This window comes from Neophocaena asiaeorientalis, unplaced genomic scaffold (assembly GCF_003031525.2).
Source record: "Neophocaena asiaeorientalis asiaeorientalis breed wild unplaced genomic scaffold, Neophocaena_asiaeorientalis_V1.1 scaffold7, whole genome shotgun sequence".
In the NCBI taxonomy this organism is placed as follows: Eukaryota; Metazoa; Chordata; class Mammalia; order Artiodactyla; family Phocoenidae; genus Neophocaena; species Neophocaena asiaeorientalis.
Genome location: NW_020185337.1, coordinates 20,323,383 through 20,341,501, shown reverse-complemented (window position 1 = coordinate 20,341,501; position 18,119 = coordinate 20,323,383). Strand labels below are relative to the sequence as shown.

General features: G+C 40.5%; 1 protein-coding gene across 3 annotated transcripts in view; it reads left to right on the top strand.

Annotated features, from left to right (window-relative positions):
• The window catches only part of PKD2 (polycystin 2, transient receptor potential cation channel), a 48,460-nt gene extending 36,751 nt beyond the window's left edge, over nt 1-11,709 (top strand). For 2 of the 3 annotated variants that reach the window (XM_024736168.1, XM_024736167.1), the window contains 5 exons: nt 2,064-2,185; nt 2,434-2,551; nt 4,152-4,315; nt 8,902-9,049; nt 9,471-11,709. In XM_024736168.1, coding sequence (XP_024591936.1) covers nt 2,064-2,185; nt 2,434-2,551; nt 4,152-4,315; nt 8,902-9,049; nt 9,471-9,707 — 789 coding nt within the window. In that variant the 3' untranslated portion in view covers nt 9,708-11,709. The remainder of the gene's footprint in view (nt 1-2,063; nt 2,186-2,433; nt 2,552-4,151; nt 4,316-8,901; nt 9,050-9,470) is intronic. The other variant, XR_003002005.1, reaches the window with a different exon arrangement.
• Nucleotides 11,710-18,119: the final 6,410 nt, after the last annotated feature.

Genomic DNA, 18,119 nt, shown 5'->3' with positions numbered 1-18,119 from the left:
TCAAGGCCGCGACCTAAGGGCCTGAGAACTTTCACTTACGCACCTTCTCAGGAAGTGTTTACTTGTTAATGGAAGGGCGGGGCAGGAAAGCTGGGCAGCTTTGTTCTTCTTAATGTGACTTCTATGCTTGATTTAAAATATAAAACTTAAACAACAACAAGTAACTGCATCTGAAGTACACAGCTTGTTCCCTGTCACCATTCAGCGAACGCACAGTGGCTCCTTAAGCATAATATTTTTCCGTTTGGTTCAAACCACAGGACAATGCTGTCTGTGAGAGAACTTCCGCTGTGTAAAACAAAGTCCCTTGGACAGGACCTAACGTTTGTGTTACCCTGAACTTTGCATAATAGTCGATTACATTCTAGCAAATCCCCGGGGTAACACAAGCAGTCCTCACTTTGTACTTCGGTTCTGATGTGCACGGTATCAGTGATTTCAGTTAAGTAATTCGAGCCTCTCAACGTAGTTCAAATTTCAGTTATTACAGTATATTAGCTGTGAGTAATAGCACGAAGGACGAACTTCACTAATAATGTCCCTTCTTTCAAAGTCAAGGATGGTCACTGAGCATCTGCTATTCAGTTTACGTACAAAACTTGTAGTTGTGCCCTTATCTCCCAGTGATAAACCATGTGACATTTTACAAAGATGCATAACTAAAATAGAGAATAGGCCAGCAAAGAAGAAAGTATAGGAAAGAAACAAGGAATGATAACACTGGAAGTGAAATTAAAAACAAACGTAATGGATTTACAGAAGAAATACGTAGCTGGCCAGGGGAGCGTTCACACCGCCACCATTCGAGAGCTAGACGGCAGCCAGAAGAACTCAGTGAAGGCAAATTTATCAGCATAAATGAGGAAAGTGACTGTGATGAGTAGGATAAAGGTGTCTCAGAGGAAATCACACTGGCAACAAACTTCACATTAAAGGAGCTCTTGGAGATATTTCACAACTTTGAAAGTGCAAGGGATAAAATGTTGGAAGCTGATACAGGTTAAGAAAGGATTATGATAACTCATCAAGACGTAGAAAAGATGCTCACTCTATATTGTAAGTTACACAACAAGAAGAAGAATGCAAGCACTGTTCACACTGCTCTGGATAAGTTTTTTAACAAACAAGTAAAACTTTAATTTTCGATGTTTCTACTGATTAAAATGTCAACGTACTAAAATATTCATTTTACTATTTTTTAAATTTCCGTAAAATTTATAACCAACACCAAGGGGGGTTTTAACGTTTTAACATTTTGACAGAAGTTTTAAAGGTTACAGAACAATCATAATTTTTCCTATTGATCGTTTGCATCGCTTCACACGTTGCACGGTGGTTTGCACAGCCCCGTGCTGCCGTGCATAGCAAGGTCTGCCTGCCATGTATGCGTGAAAGATCCTCGTCTCCATGTCACCGAAATTTTTTTTTTTTTAACATCTTTATTGAGGTGTAATTGCTTTACAATGGTGTGTTAGTTTCTGCTTTATAACAAAGTGAATCAGTTATACATATACATATGTTCCCATATGTCTTCCCTCTTGCATCTCCCTCCCTCCCATCCTCCCTATCCCACCCCTCCAGGCTGTCACAAAGCACCGAGCCGATATCCCTGTGCCGTGCGGCTGCTTCCCACTAGCTATCTACCTTACTACGTTTGTTAGTGAGTCACCAAAATTTTTTCACACACGTGACATATGTAAGGAAATTACCAGTTTCTTAAGAACAGTTTCTTAAGAACTGTTGCACATTCCTACATATTCTGAGACAGACAGCTGTGGAACACAGTGATTTTCATTCCTCTAACCTAAACGTGAATACAAACCAAAAGGCCCCTAGCTCTTGATTTATGGAAAGACCCTCACTCTTCCCATATAACTCTCCCACAAGAGCTTCACAGACAACTCGGGATGCATCCATCATTCATCCAACACATACTTGTTTTGTGGCCCACTTACATCAGGCACTGTTCTTGCCACTGGGTTTACAGTAGTTACCACTGTAATTGGAAGGCAGAGCAAATGCAAAAGGAGGATAAACTAAATCAAGTCTTTTCTTTCCAACAGGGCTACCATAAAGCCTTGGTCAAACTAAAACTGAAGAAAAATACCGTGGATGACATTTCAGAGAGTCTGCGGCAGGGGGGAGGCAAGTTAAACTTTGATGAACTTCGACAAGATCTCAAAGGGTAAGAATCACAATTTCTGTGGCCCTGGGAAAGTCCTTGTGTAAAGATAAATCCTTGGTGATAGGCTGACGCAAGTGCTCATGAAGACACTTCTTTTTCAGAGGTGGGTGTCTTTCTGGAATGTATTGTAAGAGGAGGACTGGCCCTGACTCAGCAGTTTCTCCTTTCCTCCTGCATGTGGATGTCTCTGTGTTTGGGCTGGACCATGTACATGAATGAGTTCATCTGTAACCTCTCACTAATTTCAGGAAGGGCCATACTGATGCAGAGATTGAGGCAATATTCACAAAGTACGACCAGGATGGAGACCAAGAACTGACAGAACGTGAGCACCAGCAGATGAGAGACGACCTGGAAAAAGAGAGGGTGGGTCTAGTTTAGGAGCACATGATTGATTCTTTACCTACCATGTTTCAAACACCTTACTAAGTAGTGGATTACTGAGAGCGTGTGTGTGTGTCTTCTCTGTTTCCTTCTTCCTCTCTCTCTCTCAGTTGATGTAGTAGTACCCTGCTTACTCCAAAAAGGATGGGAGTTTGGGGGAGAGTGGATGCGTGTGTATGTGTGGCTGAGTCACTTTGCTGTGCACCTGAAACTGTCACGACATCGTTAATCGGCTACACTCCAAGAGAAAATAAAATTTTAAATATATATATATTAAAATGCAATGTTAGCATAAATGTAAAAAAATAGAAGAGTGAAGCAAAACAAAACTGAGATATAAAACTGAATGTGAATGAAACTAAAAAAAAAATGCATTCCACAAAAATACATATGCTTAATAAGATTGAGCAACAAATTTAGCCCTAAGCTTTCTAGTAAAGCCACTCGAGGGGAAACCTGAGTGGTTATATACTTCACAGTGTCCGTGAGAATGGGAAAAAAAGATTTCTCAGGAGAGATACAATTAATTAGTTGTTCTTTAAATTATCATTTATAATAAAATAAAACTAACAGCTGCCTTCCATTTGAATACTTACAATGAAACTGTTAAAAATAAACTTACATGAGCTTTTATAATCAGAAAACATAATTTAAAGCTTTAACTTTAAAAATAGATGGTTAAGGGCTTCCCTGGTGGCATAGTGGTTAAGAATCCGCCTGCCAGTGCACGGGACTCGGGTTCGAGCCCTGGTCCAGGAAGATCCCACATGCCACAGAGTAACTAAGCCCATGCACCACAACTACTGAGCCCGCGTGCCACAACTACTGAAGCCTGCGCACCTAGAGCCCGTGCTCCACAACAAGAGAAGCCACCACAGTGAGAAGCCTGGGCACCACAAGGGAGAGTAGCCCCTGCTTGCTGCAGCTAGAGATAGCCCCGTGCCCAGCAACAAAGACCCAATGCAACCAAAAATAAATAAATAAAACTAAATACATTTATTAAATAAATGAATAAATGGTTAAACAAACAAACAAAAAATCATGGTAATTGAGGTACAGAAAATACAAATTAATGTCACACAAAAAAGTTAGTTTCCTATGAGGAGACAGTACAGAACAGTGGTTTCCAAATGCTGCTCCACCGAACAGTGCCAATAGGTGAAAAACTTCAGTCATAGTGAAATATGAACAAGAAGACAATGAGTAATATTTTCACGTGGCTGTATTTAATACAGTTCTTATTCTAAGATTGTATCCTTCCTTCCTTTGTAGCTATTACCTATGTTAACTTTTATGAAAAGATAATATATTTCTTCATTTACTTTTTTCTCTGCTTTGCTCTGTTTTTACTGTTCTTTCTTGTCCAAACAAAAAGTTAGCAGCTTCTTGCTGGTCATTAAAATCTGTTTTGAAAATTTGCCAATCTAAAATTGAAAAGTGTGAGAATCACAGTCTGGTGTTAACCTCACAGAAATCCTGGGTAAATGGCACACACCCATTTCCCATTTGCCCATGCCCTCAGTGAAGCTTCTGTGGAGTCTGGGGGTTCCTGCTCATCACTCAGTGATACCATGTTCTCCAGGAGGACCTGGACTTGGATCACAGCTCTTTACCACGCCCCATGAGCAGCCGAAGTTTCCCTCGAAGCCTGGATGACTCTGAGGAGGATGATGATGAAGACAGTGGGCATAGCTCCAGAAGGAGGGGAAGCATCTCCAGTGGGGTTTCTTACGAAGAGTTTCAAGTGTAAGTATAAAGGAATTGGCAGAATTTGAGTTGACAGGAATCAAAATGACACTCAGTAGTTCTTCCCACCTCTCTCAATTTGTCTTTTCCATTACTAATCATCAGTTCTTTTTTATAACTTTTATTGGTGTTTTTTCTTTTTATAAAAGTAATATGTTCATTATAGGAAAATTAGCAAATAAAGAAAAACAAAAGAAAATATTAAAATCTCTCAAATTCTCAGCAACCAAAAATGTCAGTTAACATTGTGGTGTTTTTGTCTCCATTTACATGTGTTTATTCTTTTATGTTTTTATGGCCTAGCATATGGTATATCCTGGAGAATGTTCCATGTGCATTTGAGGTATGTTCTGTTGTTGTTGAGTGGAATATTCTATAGATGTTTTTTTAGGTCTACTTGGTTTTTAGTGTTATTCAGTTCTTTTATTTCCTTGTTGTTCTGCCTAGTTTTATCCACTTTTTGAAAGTGGGGTATTAAATTCCCCAACTCTTATTATTAAATTATCGACTTCATTTCTGTGAGGTTTTACTTTGTATATTTTGAATTCTCTTGTCAGGTGCATACGTGTTTATAATTGGTGTATCTTCCTAATTGATTGACCCTATTGTCATTATAAAATGTCCAACTTTATCTCTAGTAAATTTTTTTGTTTTGAAGTCTTTTTTATCTGACATTACTATAGCAACTCCAACTTTCTTATGGTTGCTTTTTGCATGATATATCTTTTTCCATCCTTTTACTTTCAACCTGTTTGTATCTTGGAATCTAAAGTGTGTCTCCTTTACACAGCATATAGCTGGATCTGGTCTTTTTATCCAATCTGACAATCTCTGCCTTTTAATTAGAATGTTTACTCCATTTATATTTAATGTTATTATTGCTATAATTGGATTTAGTTTTGCCATTTTATTTTTTGTTTTCTATAGGTCTTTTTTGTTCCTCTTTTCCTTCTTTGCTGCTTTCTTTTACATAAAGTAAATATTTTCTGGTGTAACATTTTAATTCCTTTAATGATTTTTTTCACAATATTTTTTAGTTATTTTCTTAGTGGCTGCTCTAGGACTTAACATATACAAATCAACTTATCAGAATCTACTTCATATTTATACTAAGTTAATTAATCCAGTGAGATATAGAAATATCATTTCTATATAACTATCAACTCCGCTCCCTTTTTGTGCCATTATTATACACATTTACCTATGTGTATTACAAACCCAACATTACATTCTTATAATTATCACTTTATATAATGTTATATCTTTTAAAGGAGCTGAGACAAGAAACAAGAGATAAGTACATAGAGTTTGTTGTATTAACCTTCTTACTTACCATTCCTGGTTCTCTTCGTTCGTTCCTGTGGATTCAAGTTACTATCTGATATCATTTCTGTATTCCAATGCAACTTTGCTCTTACCTACCTCATTTGTCCTGTTATTATCAAATATACTATTACATTTTTATATGTTATAGACCCAGTAATATAAGTATGTACATATTGTCTTCTACAATTGCTTTTTAAATCAGTTAAGAGAAAAAAGAAGAAATATGCATTTGTACTATCCTTTATAGTTAAATAATTACCATTACCAGTGCTCTCTGGTTTTTTATGTGGATTCTAATGACTATCTGGAATCACTTGCTTTTGGCCTGAAGAGCTTCCTTTAGTGTCTTTTCTAAGGCAGGCCTGCTAGCATGAATTCTCTCACTTTTTCTTTATCTGGGATATTTTTATTTCACCTTCATTACCTTCTAGCCCCCACTATCTCTAACGAGAAGACAGATGTTAGTCTTACTGAGGTTCCCTTGTGTGTGACGAGTCATTTTTCTCTTGCTGCTTTCAAGATTTTTTTCTTCACCTTTGTCTTTCAGTATTTTTCCTATATATCTGAGTGTAGATCTCTTTGCATTTATCCTACTTGGAGTTTATTAAACTTCTTGGATGCATAATATGTTCATCAGATATAGGAAGTTTTCAACCACTGTGTCTTGAAATGTTTTTCTGCTCCTTTCTCTCCCTCCTTTTCTTCTGGGACTCCCAGTATGTGTAGTTGGGGTCTTAATGATATCCCATGTTTCTCTTAGGCTCTGTTCATTTTTCTTCATCCTTTTTTCTCTCCGTTCTTTCTTTAGATTGCATAGTTTCTGCCCATCTATCTTCAAGTTTGCTGGGTTTTCTTCTGCTGCCTCATATGTAGTCTTGAGACCCTCTAGTGAATTTTTCACTTCATGTCTTACTCTTTTCACTCCAGCATTTCTGTCTGGTTCTTTCTAACAGTCTCTCTCCCTTTATTGATATTCTGTACCTGATGAGGCAGGACCATCATACTGCCCTTTATTTTCCTTTACGCGTGATTTCATTTCGTTCTTTGAATATATTTAGAACAGCTACCTTGACTTGTCTACTGAGTCCATCTGTATCTGGGCTTTCTCAAAGGAAGTTTCTATTGCCCGCTTTTTTTTTCCTGTGTATGGGTCACATTTTCCTTTTTCTTTGTGTCTCGTAATTTTTTTTTTTTTTGAAACCTGGAGACGTTAAATAATATTGTATATATGTATAAATTCCCCTTCCCCCCGGAGCTTGTTTTTGTTGTCATTTGTGTGTTTGTTTTTTAGTGAAGTCTGTTTCCCCCGCATTGTGAAGCTGCTGATGTCACTTCTCAGAGGTCACACCCTGACCATGCACACCGTCATCCTGGGAAGACAGAGATTTTAGCAGGGCTTGCATTGTCTTCTCCCTTTTCCTCTTCTCTCTGTTAAGCCTTCTGCCTCTGTTGATATTACGTCTGCCCCTTCAGTTCTGCTAATTGTTGGCTGATCGGCCTATTGTTTTCAATAATGTCTTGGGATACAGATTTCTTCACAGTGTGATGCAGTGAAATTCAGGTCCCTTTGCAGGGGTTAGGTTTTGAAGCCAGTCTTTAGCTGTCTTCTTAGCTATCTCTTTCCCTGGTTCTTTCTGGTAAACTTGCGGGTAAACAGTTTAACTTGATGATCTCGTGAAGTGACCGGCCTCCTCTTAACTGCTTATCACTACGGTCTCCCCTGTTTTCGAGAGCATTCTTAGGCTTGACTTTACCCACAGTTTGTTCCAAATTAAAGCAAGTTCACTTGGGGAAGCTTTGGAGCTCTGTCCTATGGCCTGATTCTCCCCCTAGGCAAAACTTCTGTGCCACTGCTCCAGAACTAGCGGCTGGCCCATCTCTCTCACAGTGACACCCCTGCTTCATGAATAAGGCGCTGGGCTGGGATGGCAGCCTTTGGCGTTCTCAGCTCACCTCTCCCAGCATGGAAAATCCGCCCTACCGTTGGAAGCTGAGTGGGAGAAAAGAGCCTTCTGCCTCTCATCCACTCTTGCCTGGATTAGAGCCTCTGCATTGTGGACTTGGAGGTGGAGGCATAGGGATGAGAAATGCTGGCAGCCTGCCGCTCCCTGGGAGATAGTGTAGCCCCCCACTAGGAGCTGACGGGATAGGAGTGGGTGTTCTTTGCCGCACCCACCCCCAGTGGAGCTCTGTCACACTGACCTAGGGAGCAAGAGAGAGGGCAGATTGTGGCTCCAGTATCACTCACTCGTATTCTTACTGAAATTTAGTGGATTTTCTTTTTTTTTTTTAACATCTTTATTGGAGTATAATTGCTTTACAGTATTGTGTTAGTTTCTGCTGTATAACAGAGTGAATCAGCTGTACGTATACATATATCCCCATATCCCCTCCCTCTTGCGTCTCCCTTCCACCCTCCCTGTCCCACCCCTCTAGGTGGTCACAAAGCACCGAGCAGATCCCCTGTGCTGTGCAGCTGCTTTAGTGGATTTTCTTAAATAAATCTTCTTCGTTTGTTGTATGCCCTTAAGAAAATTTCCAGAAATTAAAAAAAAAAGAATAATTCTCACAAGTTATGGTTGTTTCGATGGGGAGAGGGCCTCCAGGGCTCTCATGCCACCATTCCAGAAGTTTTGTCTCCTATTAAATGTCTTTAAAGTATTTATATAGCATTTTGTTTATTCAAAATAATAGGATCGTAAGTGAGCATACTATTTTCTAACTTCTTTATTTACATTATAGCTGACATCCTTCTATTTCATCATTAGAATGTGAACATCGTTCTGTTGCATTAAATATTGTCACAGTATAATTTCTGGTGTCTTCTTAGAATTCTGTTGTATAGATGAAGAATAGTATATTTAAGCAATCGTCGATTAATTTTTAAAGTAACCATTTTTCAGTGACCCACTATTAATAAGCAGAACCCTATATCCCTGTAGCCAAAAATTACGCACATACTTACGTCCTTTAAAACTTTTCAAAAAATGGAATATCTGAAAGAAAGAACAGGCATACCTTTCTCTGATAGGCGTACTTCTGATACAGTGTTGACTTGCAAAAAGGTTGTGCCATTTAGCGTTCCCACCAGCAGTGTGTAAGAGTTTCTCTCTAAAGTTTGAGACTATTTAGAAAGTGTTTTAGATCATAATCTTGTTTAAGAAAAAAAAAAATCTTAGCAGTTCCATTTGACAAACCAACTGGGCCGAAAAGCCAGCAACACAAGGTGGCTTTGCCCCTCTCAACCACGTTTCCTGCAGCCTAGTGAGACGGGTGGACCGAATGGAACACTCCATCGGCAGCATTGTGTCCAAGATTGATGCTGTGATAGTGAAGCTGGAGATCATGGAGCGGGCCAAACTGAAGAGAAGGGAGGTGCTGGGAAGGCTGCTGGACGGAGTGGCTGAGGTCAGTGGTCGTCTGAAACAGAATCACCCTGATGCTATAAAGTGTCAGGGTCATAGTTTGTAACCCTTAATCTGAGAGGATGTTTTTTCCCCGTACCTGCAGATCAGTGCAGATAAAATGATAACCCAGAGGTGCTGCTTTCTTAATACTCCTCACACTGATGCGAACTGCCTTAACCGGACTGTAGAATTACTATAAATTACTATAAATTTATTACTATAAATTACTATAAATTTATTACTATAAATTTATTACTATAAATTACTCCATTGCTTCTCAGAATCGCCATTAAGGCTGGTGTTATTGCTCCAGCCTTACCTAAGTACAGATGATTGGGTCCCCAGATTTCCTAAGGCAACTTCTAAGTACGAGAGGGTGCATCACTCTGCCTCAACTTCTTGGTTTCTCCTTCCTTGATTAGGATGAAAGGCTGGGTCGTGACAGTGAAATCCACAGGGAACAGATGGAACGACTGGTGCGGGAAGAGTTGGAACGCTGGGAATCCGATGATGCAGCTTCCCAAATAAGTCCTGGTGTAGGCACACCGGTGGGACCAAATGGTCAGCCTCGCCCCAGGAGCTCCCGCCCTTCTTCCTCCCAGTCTGCAGAAGGAATGGAAGGTGGAGGTGGAAACGGGAGTTCCCATATCCACGTGTAGGACATGTGCTACTGTATGTGTTCTTCGTAGGTGAGAAGGCGACTGTCCTGAGTTGCGTGACAGGTACTATTTATATGCCCTGACCACCATACGTGATGCTGGCCTTCGTGACCCATCGTTAGTTCTTCTGCACTTTAATTTATTTTAGATAAACTTTGCCCATGGATCAAAGAAGATGTTTTTTCTTTTTCTCATCTAAGAAATCCAGATGTAAATATTGAGTACAGAAAAGAAAATCTTTGTAAAGTATATTGGGTGGTATGCCCACTTGGTACCATAACTGAGTCTCCTCAGTTGACAATGAAGTGGCCTTTTGAAGCTAAAAAAAGAACTGTGAAAAGGCTTCTGAGTTTTTTATTTCCAATCACAAAAATCAGTATTGTCATTTTTGCCGAGTGTGTGAAGGGAAAATAGGGGCATTCCTTTCCACTGAGGCTTCGCTCATGGGCTTAATACATAGCTTTCTTTTAAGAAAGGAGCCTTTTATTTCAACTACCTTCCTGGGGTGCACTTTTCTAAAAGAGCTAGAAAAGAACCCCAAACCATAGAATGGGTATGTAGTCATTATGCTAGAATTTGTATGAATGGTTACGATAAATGTTGTTGAACACTATGCTCTTTTGTTATTTTATCATATCTAATGCCTGGGGGGACTAACAATTTCTCTTAATTTTTACACTGTTTTCACTCATTTGAAACGAGCTGCATGAAACCACTAAAGACCAATTGTGGGTTGCAGTGTCATCTCTGACCATAACACAGTAGAATTGGAAGGAGCCAAATCACTAAATTTGATTTTTTTTCTAATAATTAGTTTAATATAAAGATTCATCCGTATAGTCTTTTCCCATGTGGCTCAACTTCTTTGCAACTGAATTTAATGTTGTAACTAATCTAGGAAGGTCAACTTACTAAATCTTTTAGGATGTACTGAACGTTTTAACTGAGTAAATATGTTCATTTTACACAAAATATTAAGGACTTTTGAAATTCATATAAAATATTATAAAACTAAGGTTTGAGTTTTATACCACTTTAAGAACACAGAACTCAAATTCCTTTGACCCTGCGTTTCAAAACTAGAATTTATAACCCAAGTGGAGCTTAATTTAATGAAAAGGAGTTTTGGTTACTGGAAGTTCAACCGTTATCAGAAGGTATAAGCTAAAGTTTTTGAGTTTGCAGCATTTGTTTGTTTGTTTGTTTTTTTCAATAGGAGGGGGCCTCACCAAATTTATGGGGAAGAAACCTATTTCTCAACAAAAACTGAAAATCTTATTTTTCAAAACTGAGTAAGCTGACCTTTGAGAGCAAGAGAGGATGCAGTGCTGGTGAATAACGCTCACCTGGGGAATAGCCGCGAGGCCTGTTTCTAATACTGTCGTTTAAACTCACATCGTTGTTTATTTAACTGGTAGCATATGTCAGTCAAATCTTCAAAGAGAACATGAGCAAAACCAGCCTTTTTTAGCTGGCTTCTACAGAAGTGCTACAGATTGGGTTTCTTTAACAGTTATTTCCCACGGCTCATCTCCATCTTTGCTTTCTTTTGAATATGCTACACAAAGTTCTTTATTACTAGGTACTAAAGTTTGCATTCCAGGGATATTGAGTGTACGTATTTATGTATGTGTACCATGTTGTTACATGTAAACAAACTTCAATTTGAAGTGCAGCCATTGTGTGGCATCCATGTGTACTGACCATGTGCCATATATCAATTATGGTCACTAGAAAGTCTTTATGATACTTATTATCATACTGTTTTTCATTTCACCTGTAAAATTTTGCAGAGTTCTTTCTCTTTACTCATAAGTTACGTATTTTTTCTTCTTCTTTAGTCACGGAGAATTACCTCCTTCTCCCTCCCCTATCATCTTCCCCTCTATATTGGTATCATTAAGAAGTTGTTACATATGCAAGTCTCTCAACAATCAAGAGTTTCATTAATGTGTAATACTGAGCACTTTACTTCCTAATAAAGACTTAATAGCAGATGTAAGAGTTGTCTGTTTCTTAAGTAGAAGCAGTTGGGTAATTTGTCTTGTATCATGGGACTAATGGTAAAGGCTTAGACTTTGCAAAAGGCATCTTTCCATGTTCAGAAACAACGATCGACACATTACTTCTTCCGCAGTAGGTACCTCTGGTAAGTTATTCTGATGATTATATTAGTGTTTCCTAACGTACAGCCACTGCATTGTACTTACGCATTCCTATAGTGAATGGTTGGCTCTGATACTTGTGCTGTTTCAAAATCTTCATACGTGATTCCCCTGTTGACTTTTCCTGAGTTCCTCCGTGGGTTCGTAACAAGAGGTGGGATGCTGAGTCCCAGGCATAGAAACGTTTAATTTCACCCAGAACTGGCAGGTTGCCCTCCAGAATAACGGCAGCAAGTCTACAATTTCACTACATGCATGAAAGTACCAGTTCTACCCAGACCCTCTCCAGCATTGGTACCATCCAGCTTCCTAATCTTTGTAACTGAATGGTTTTGAAGTAAGGTGTCATTTTATTTTGCATTTCTCTGATTCCTAATAAGGTTGAACGTTGCCTTATATAGTTGTTCAACATTTGGGTTTCCTTTTTGTGAATTGCCCATTCAGATCTTTAAGATAGTACACTTTGATCTAATGGGAAACAGGTGTGTTTCTGTTCGTTGTCTGTTTTTCCACTGGGTCATGGTCTATTTTGTTGATTTGCATAAGTTCCTTGTGTGATTTAAATAGTAATCCCTTATCAGTTTTGGATTGTTCATATCTCTCATCAGACTGGTAATTTTGTCAGTGTTTCCTTGGTGTTCATGTGTTAATAGTAATATACATCAGTATTTTTTTTTCCTGTATTGTTTTGGGGGTTTTAAAGAGACCTTTGTAAGGTCACAAACTTTTATTTATTAAACTTACAGTTTTACTTTCACTTTGAATACATCTTAAGAGTAACTTTGCATAAGGTCCATAGGTATTTTTCTCCACAGAATTGAGCCAGTTATATCAGTACTCTCTATTAAATAGGTCATTTTCTTTACTTGTTCATGGCATCACTGATATATTTCAGGTTCATGTACATATGTATCTATTTTTGAATCCTTTAGCCTCTTACACCCATCTCTGAATGTTCCTGCACAATAGTTTTTATTATGACTCTGTAGTATGTCCTCCTTCATATGTGCTAAGGTCTTCATATGTGTTCTCCTCTTTGGCCCTCTTTTTATTGACTAGGCTATTTTTGTGTACTGTTATTTTTCCATATAAATGTCAGAACAAGTTTGATGGGTCCCGGGGCATGAGGGTAGGGGAGGAGGAAAGAGAGCAGAAAGTCCTGCTGAAATTTAGTTGGAACTGCATTGAATTTATTCATTAGTTTGGGTAGAACTGACGTGTTTACAATATCAGAAACAGAACTCTTCATCTATTCAGAACTTCCTTAATGCCCTGTTTCCTTAAATTTCTTAAAGATTTTATGCATTCTTTAATATGGTTTTATTGCTACTATGAACAGTATCTTGTCTTCCATTATATTTTCTAGTTCATTATTGCTGACATAAAGGAAAATTACTACTTTTTTTATAAATTAATCTTACATATATCATACTTGTTGAACTCCTATACTACCTCTAATAGATTCTGCGTTGATTCTTTGGGTTTTCTATGTAGAAGACCAGCTCATTTGTAAATACGGACAGTACCGTGTTAGAGGCTAGCAATAATAGTAGACATGCTTGTCTTGTTTCTGGTCTTAACAGGAATATGTTTTAGCTTGTGATCCTCTAAAAGAAAACCAAGGCAAGGACTTGAGTTCAGGTGATACTAGGAACCTGGAGTAGGAAACAAGAGTGAGCCAGGAAAGGAGGAAATTCATATACAGGTGTGTCATTGCAGTTGACTCTGTAGGCACAGAAGCCCAACTCCACCTCTGAGAAGGCTGCGGAATGCCTCCTGTAATTCCTTATCTGAAGAACATAAGCCTGGGGCATTTGTCCACTGGCTCTGATCCCTGCTGGTTGACGGGCGCTCCTGGGGTGTTAACACCCCTGCAGTTTCAGGCTACACTTGCACGCGGGCTGAGCAGTTTCCTTCAGCTTTGGAGAAGGCCCTAGCGCAGAAAAGTGAAGAGATTTGTGGTGCAGGCTGGAGGAGGGGTAATTGACGTCAACATGATCTGAGCTCACGTGGAGCCGTCCACCACAGCCGCGACCCAACAGAGGTGCAGAGGAGATATGACACAGCGGCAGCGCCATCTATTCCATCTACCCCATTCACCATGCCGGTGCACTCATGCCCCCATTAAGTGCACTCTGGACTTTTTGAGGGAGGTCAGCAAGAATCTCTAGAAAACACAATACAGGAGGGGCAGTGGAGCTGCTTAGTCCTCACTGCTGCTGCTGGCCACAAGCCCAGAATTACTTCTTACTTCTCTCCTCTACCGTCCTTTTTAGAGGTTCCTCGTGCTTGGCCAGAACTTCAGTTGTACTAGGTTGCTTGCCTGTTCGAATGATTCACGCCTTCATCGCTAAGGGCACAGAGCCCTTGGTTCCCTAGTCCTTTACCAGACTGCCTGTTAACTATGACCACCTAGCATGGAAACACCGAGTTCCCTCTGTGAATCCCCTGCCCCATTATGTAGCTGTGAAGTCTAGCCCCTCCTGACAGAGATGACGATGCAGTAACTGCTTCCTTTGCCTGCTGTTCCACCAGTGTGAGGATCTCAAAGTGACTAAGTGGCAGACATACTGCTAGTTTCGGGTTTAGTGGAGCCCCTGCTGTATTCCCAGGTGGAAATGTACCCTCACTCTTGAGGATTCAGGAACTCCAGTACAGCAGTGCCTAAAGCTACAGAGACAGGAAGCATAAATTCTGCAAATGGGTTTAATGGGAATGATACTGAGAGAGGCCACTGTCGTTTGGCACATGGACCTGTGTGTTCTAACTGTTGGGAACAGGCACTCTTGGTTTAATGCGAGGGTCTGCAAACTTTCCATAAAAGGCCAGATAGTGAATATTTTAGGCTTTACGGGCCATAATGGTCTCTGTTGCAACTACTTTGCCATCATGGTGCAAAAGCAGCCACAGATCATACAAATAGGCATGAGCATAGCTATGTTCCAGTAAGGTTTTATTTACAAATAATAGGCAGTGGGCTGGATGTGGCCCACCAGCCCTGGTTTGATGCACAGAACAATCCTGGAGGACGGCACTACTCCAGTCCCCGCCAAGGGGGTCATGCATGAACTGGCGTGATGCCAGTAACCACTGTGACGTCCTGTGGGATGTAACAGTAATTGCTAAGACATGTGGAGCGCGTCCTATGAGTCAGGTACTTCCAGCCACTTTACATGCACCCCAGGCATTACCTTATTTAATCTTCACACCTCCATGGAGGCAGACACTATGAGGATCCCTATTTTGTGGATAAGAAAGATACAGACTAAGTTCATCAAGTCCACAGACCTGGGAAATGGAGAATGACAAAGTGGGAAGTGGGGGAACTTTTGCCCAACTGTAGAGATAAACAGACCCTGTATTCACCTCACAGATCCTGAACTTCTTTTAGGTACAACTTTCCAGCTTATATTGGAGCCACTGTCCCCATCCTGGCTTCTGCACATGTTTACAGAAGGGACTCCCACAGACTGGGCACTGGTACTACGGCAGTACGTTCCAAATCTCAGCAAGGAAATAACCTGCCGCAGAGTATTTGGCTAGTCACAGTCTCTGAAACCCAAGTTTCCTCATCTGCAAAACGAAGATGGAACAGCTTGAGATTTTCCAAACAGTACACAGTCAAGCCTTTCAATCACTGAGACAATGCCTCGGCTCTCCTGCTTGGCAAAGAAACGGGGCCAAACCAAGAGGCCACATCCTCACCTGGATCCGAGCAGCACCGCTTTCAACCGTCATGACCGGAAGGCTGTTCTGTGGGGTTGCCGGGTATAAGAATGATTCTGCGGGTTAAAAAAGGTTTGGAGATCCGGCGATGTTAACACGCTCACTTAGTTCTAAATGTGATTCTGATATTTAGGTAGATACAACATAGATGGCTTTGAACACAACTGTCGCACAGTTGTGACTGGATCAAGATCGAATCATAAAAAATGTACGTTAAATGGTCTTAGCTCCTTATTACAACCCTCAGTATTTCCCAAAGAATCACCTGGATTTCCAGTTCCACTCCTCAGAGATTCTAAGTCAGCAGGGGAAAAAAAAAAATGTCTTTCCTTCCTTTCTTCCTTCCTTACATAAGCATGCCAGATGGTCTTTTTTTTTAAAAAAAAACTTTTAAAAAATACTTATTTATTTATTGGCTGCGTTGGGTCTTCGTTGCTGTGCATGGGCTTTCTCTAGTTGCGGCGAGTGGGGGGCTACTCTTCGTTGCGGTGCGCGGGCTTCTCATTGCGGTGGCTTCTCTTCTTGTGGCACGTGGGCTCTAGGCACATGGGCTTCAGTAGTTGTGGCTCATGAGCTCAGTAGTTGTGGCTCACGGGCTCACTAGTTGTGGCACGTGGGCTCTAGAGCGCAGGCTCAGTAGTTGTGGCGCACAGGGTTAGGTGCTGCGTGGCATGTGAGATCTTCCTGGACCAGGGCTCGAACCCATGTCCCCTGCACTGGCAGGTGGATTCTTAACCACTGCGTCACCAGGAAAGTCCCTACTTCTTAGTTTCTGCTTTTGTTTTTTTTAGGCCGCGTCCCATGGCATGTAGAGATCTTAGTTCCTCAACCAGGGATCGAACCCACGCCCCTGCATTGGAAGGGCAGAGTGTTAACCACTGGACTGCCAGGGAAGTCCCAATTTCTCAGTTTTGACATGCATCATGGTACATAAAATGTTAACATTAAAGGAAGCTGGGCAAAGGGTATACAGGAACTTTCTGCATAATTTTTGCAACTCTTCTAATAAATCTAAAATTATTCCAAAATGGATAGTTTATTAACGGGAGTGGGAGGCTTAATTAAGGATGTATCTATACACACAGGAACACAAAAGTGAGCTGCAGTGACGTTCTGATAATAGCAACAGAGGGGAGTATACAAGTGTCATTTCAAAAATAACTCAGAAGAGAGGAAGCAGTATTGGAAGGGGAGCTCGGCGGGGGCTTCTGTGCACTGGTAACGTCCTATCTCTTGACATTGTTGGTTGCACAGGTGCGTTCCTCCTCACTGGATTGTACTTTTCCCTATGTTACCCTCCAGTAAAAAGTTTAAGAACACTTCCCTATTACTGGGAAAGGTCAGAATGAAAAGAAGATGTGTAAGTAAATGAGATGTATACGTAAGGAAGGAAAAAACCTGTATAAGCCCAGTTATTCTATCGTTAAGTCTAAAATTTTCAGAGCTGGGAAGGATCATAGAAATCACCAATCCTGCCGTGGACAGTTCTTTATGCAGGTGGCCCTGGAGACCATAATGCAGTGCGGCTCACGGAGCCCAGACGTCTGTATTGGAGCAAAATTCCTCAAGAGATTGTCATGCACACCGAGATCACAAACCACTGAACTACCCCCCAGGAGGGTAAGTCACCAGACTCCTGGCCCTCTACACCTGTAGTCCAAAACCCAGCTGAGACCCCTGAGATATTCTAATTCCACTAGAGGGAAACTTCAGTAAGTTTTAACATTAGAAGGCTCATCAAAGCTTTTTCTATCGGGCTTCCCTGGTGGCGCAGTGGTTGAGAATCTGCCTGCCAATACAGGGGACACGGGTTCGAGCCCTGGTCGGGGAGGATCCCACATGCCGCGGAGCAACTAGGCCCGCGAACCGCAACTACTGAGCCTGCGCATCTGGAGCCTGTGCTCCGCGACGAGAGAGGCCGCCATAGTGAGAGGCCCGCGCACCGCAATGAAGAGTGGGCCCCGCTCGCCCCAACTAGAGAAAGCCCTCGCACAGAAACGAAGACCCAACACAGCAAAAATAAATAAATTAATAAACTCCTACCCTCCAACATCTTCTTTTAAAAAAAAAAAAATCTTTTTCTATCATAATGGCTTTTTTACCCCACAAATGACACTGGGTTTTGCCAACAAGGTTTGGATTTCATACTTCTACTGCAGCATCAATGTATTTGTTATTTATTATTTATTAAATAATGGAAGATCATAGATTCATATAAATATTGAAGCTATTCATTTTAAAGGGGAGGAAGAAACCAATACCAGAAATATTAGTAACTTGTCACAAGTTTCTAGAACTCGATTTTTTTAAGGTCAGTAAATTAAATGAGATTTCTTCCCTGTGGTTACTGTCTGACTAGATGAACTAATATGAGGTACATAATGTCACTAGTTTATGACTTGGATTCTTTCAAGTATAATTCAGTTCACTGTGATTTCTATAAGTGTTTCTGTTGAAAATAATCCTTGCTGAAAAACAGTATGATGGCAAGTGAAAAGAAGACAACCAAAAAGTCACTGAA